The 2,500-nt window shown below is 45.4% G+C and overlaps 1 protein-coding gene across 4 annotated transcripts in view; it reads right to left on the bottom strand.

The window, feature by feature from the left end:
- The window catches only part of cwc27 (CWC27 spliceosome associated cyclophilin), a 71,939-nt gene that overhangs the window by 49,673 nt on the left and 19,766 nt on the right, over nucleotides 1-2,500 (bottom strand). For all 4 annotated transcript variants that reach the window (XM_017488641.3, XM_047160751.2, XM_047160750.2 and 1 more), the window contains one exon: nucleotides 176-273. In XM_017488641.3, coding sequence (XP_017344130.1) covers nucleotides 176-273 — 98 coding nt within the window. The remainder of the gene's footprint in view (nucleotides 1-175; nucleotides 274-2,500) is intronic.

Here is a 2,500-nt window from a genome sequence, read left to right as displayed (position 1 = left end):
TTGTCCGGTAGTTGGGTCTGTAGTTGGGTCGGAGGTTGGGTCGGTAGTTTGTCCAGTAGTTGGGTCGGTAGTCGGGTCGGTAGTTTGTCCAGTAGTTGGGTCGGTAGTTTGTCCGGTAGTTGGGTCGGTAGTCTCCCCGGCTCTGAAAAGTGGATTATTATTTACTATTATTCACCTGCGCTGTTCTCCTCCGGCTTCATCCTCTCTTCTTTTCGCTGCTTGATCGCGAGGAGTTCCTTCCTCAGCTGACGAGCTTCTTTACGGAGTTCATCGCTGTGATCGAGAGAAAACGAAAACGTAAGCCAGAGCCTCGATTTTGAGTTCAGACATACAAGCCCTGCGTTCAGACTTTAGACCACGCCCCCTGACTGAGTCTGATGCTGAGCGACACCGAACCGTCTGCTGATGTACAGAACCCTACAACTGAGCTCCGCCTTTCAGAAAAGGTTCCAAGTAGAACTCCAAGAAGCCTCAACTATCCAAAGAACCCTATAAGGTTTCTATGCAAGACCCTGCGATCTTTCATTTCCCCATCAGAGAAGGTTCCTTATGGAACTTTTTTAAAAGAAATGCTTCTCTTAAGGACAAAACATTGTAAATTATGAGCCCTAAAGGGTTCTCCAGCTCATCTCTCTGAGGGAACCCTTAAAAGTTCTATGTAGGACAAAGCTTCTCCTTTCAGAAAAGGTTCAAAGTAGAACACTTTTAGAAACCTACCTCCTTAAATATGCCAAGAACCCTCGAGGAAACCTTTTTTCTGAAAATGTTCTACGCTCTTAGAGTTTTATTGCTAACTTTTAAGAAATAGACTAAAGTCTGATTGCTAAGTATACTCTATGGGGGGAAAAGTATTCGGAAAAGGTTCCAAGTAGAACTCTTCTAGAAACTCGGATCCTTTAACTATTCAAAGAACCCTTCAGGAACCCTTTTTCTGAAAACATTGGGGAAAATGTGCTCCTAGTGTTTGATTGCTTGGTATGCTTCAGGGAAAAAAGGGTCCAGAAAAGGCTCCAAGCAGAACTACTTTAGGAAGAACCATTAACAAATCCAAAGAGCACTTGAGGAACATTTTTAAGAGCATGCCATTGTCCCAAAATTGGATTAAGTACACTTTTATAAAACAGCAGGATAAACTGCACCCCCTAAAGGGTTCTTCAGTCCGTCCCATTTAAACGTTCTCTGTAGAACCCGACAACATAAGCTCATCCTTCAAAAACAGGTTCCAGTTTAGAAATGTGGAACCCTGGAGATAAAAGTGGAGTAAATTAAGCACCATAACGGGTTCTTTCGTTTGTCCCTTAAACATTGTAAGTAGAACCTATTGAAAAATGAGAGATTCTCCTTTCAGAAAGGGTTCTAAGCAGAACTCTGATGGAAATGAGAACTCTTAAGGTTAAAGGCGAGTCTCTGCATTAGGACTTTAACCGTGCTGAGGCGGACTCTATATGATTTCTCTATATGATATAGAGCAGCCATTAAAGGGTTAAAGGGAAGCAGGGCAGTCGTCAGTCAGGTTCTGTGTGGTTGGCACGGTTCCGGTGAGGACCTTCACACCCAGGAAGAGAGTGTGTGTGTGTGTGTGTGTGTGTGTGTGTGTGTGTGTGTGTCCTGTTAATCAGCTGTTCAGTGATTTGGTCTGGGAAGCTGCCAGTTCCCGTCTCTATGTTTTGCTTTAATGCGGTTCTGCGTGAGAACAGGCGTGTCTCTGAGAACAATGAGAACACTGATATCTCTCTCTCTCTCTCTCTCTCTCTCTCTCTCTCTCCGGAGGTTTATTACCTCGAGTGTGAGACAGGTGAAAGCAAATCTGATAGAGTGTTGTTTGTTATTATAGCTCTTATATCAGCGCTGTAACAATATTGTTATTGTGTGGTGACGGATGTGTTGGCTCGGCGCTCGGAGATCCGTCACACGCGTAACAGGAGAAGTCTCTCCTGCCTCAGGTTCTCGGGTTCCCTCGCTTCTCCTGTGTCTTTACGCTTCAGGAACACGGTTTTTACACACCAACAAAACACAAGTTGTTCTCAGTGCTAAAATACAGTTTTAGAGAATGTTTCTTCTCTACATTTTTTAATTTTTCCTCGCCAAACTGTTTTTCCCTCTAAAGGACGCGAGATGTTCTCAGCCCGAGTTTTACGGCTCTAGCCACAGCATCCTCGCTAACAGTGCCAGAACCCTGGCCTGCCTGGAAGCCACGCAGAACACTCACTCTAATAAGGCGCCAGTCGATTTATTAGAGCGACTCGTACTTTTAGTGTATATATTAGCCCCCGACACAAAGGGAGAGGGCGAGATGGGGTTCTCCGCCTGAGGTGCTTGTTCCTTTTATGTGAACGCTCACTAGCCGTTAATTGCAACGCGAGAGGCTGAGCTGGAACGGAGCGCGAGTTCGGCTCTGGAGACGCTGGCACGGCGTCCTCGTGTTCTCGACTCACTGTTCTAAGCTGTTCCACTCTGTTCTCTTTCACTGAACATGTAGAAGGTCTGCGTCGTTTTAGCG

The sequence above is a fragment of the Ictalurus punctatus genome, chromosome 16 (genome assembly GCF_001660625.3).
Source record: "Ictalurus punctatus breed USDA103 chromosome 16, Coco_2.0, whole genome shotgun sequence".
NCBI classification, from domain to species: Eukaryota; Metazoa; Chordata; class Actinopteri; order Siluriformes; family Ictaluridae; genus Ictalurus; species Ictalurus punctatus.
This window is presented reverse-complemented; position numbering and strand designations above follow the sequence as displayed.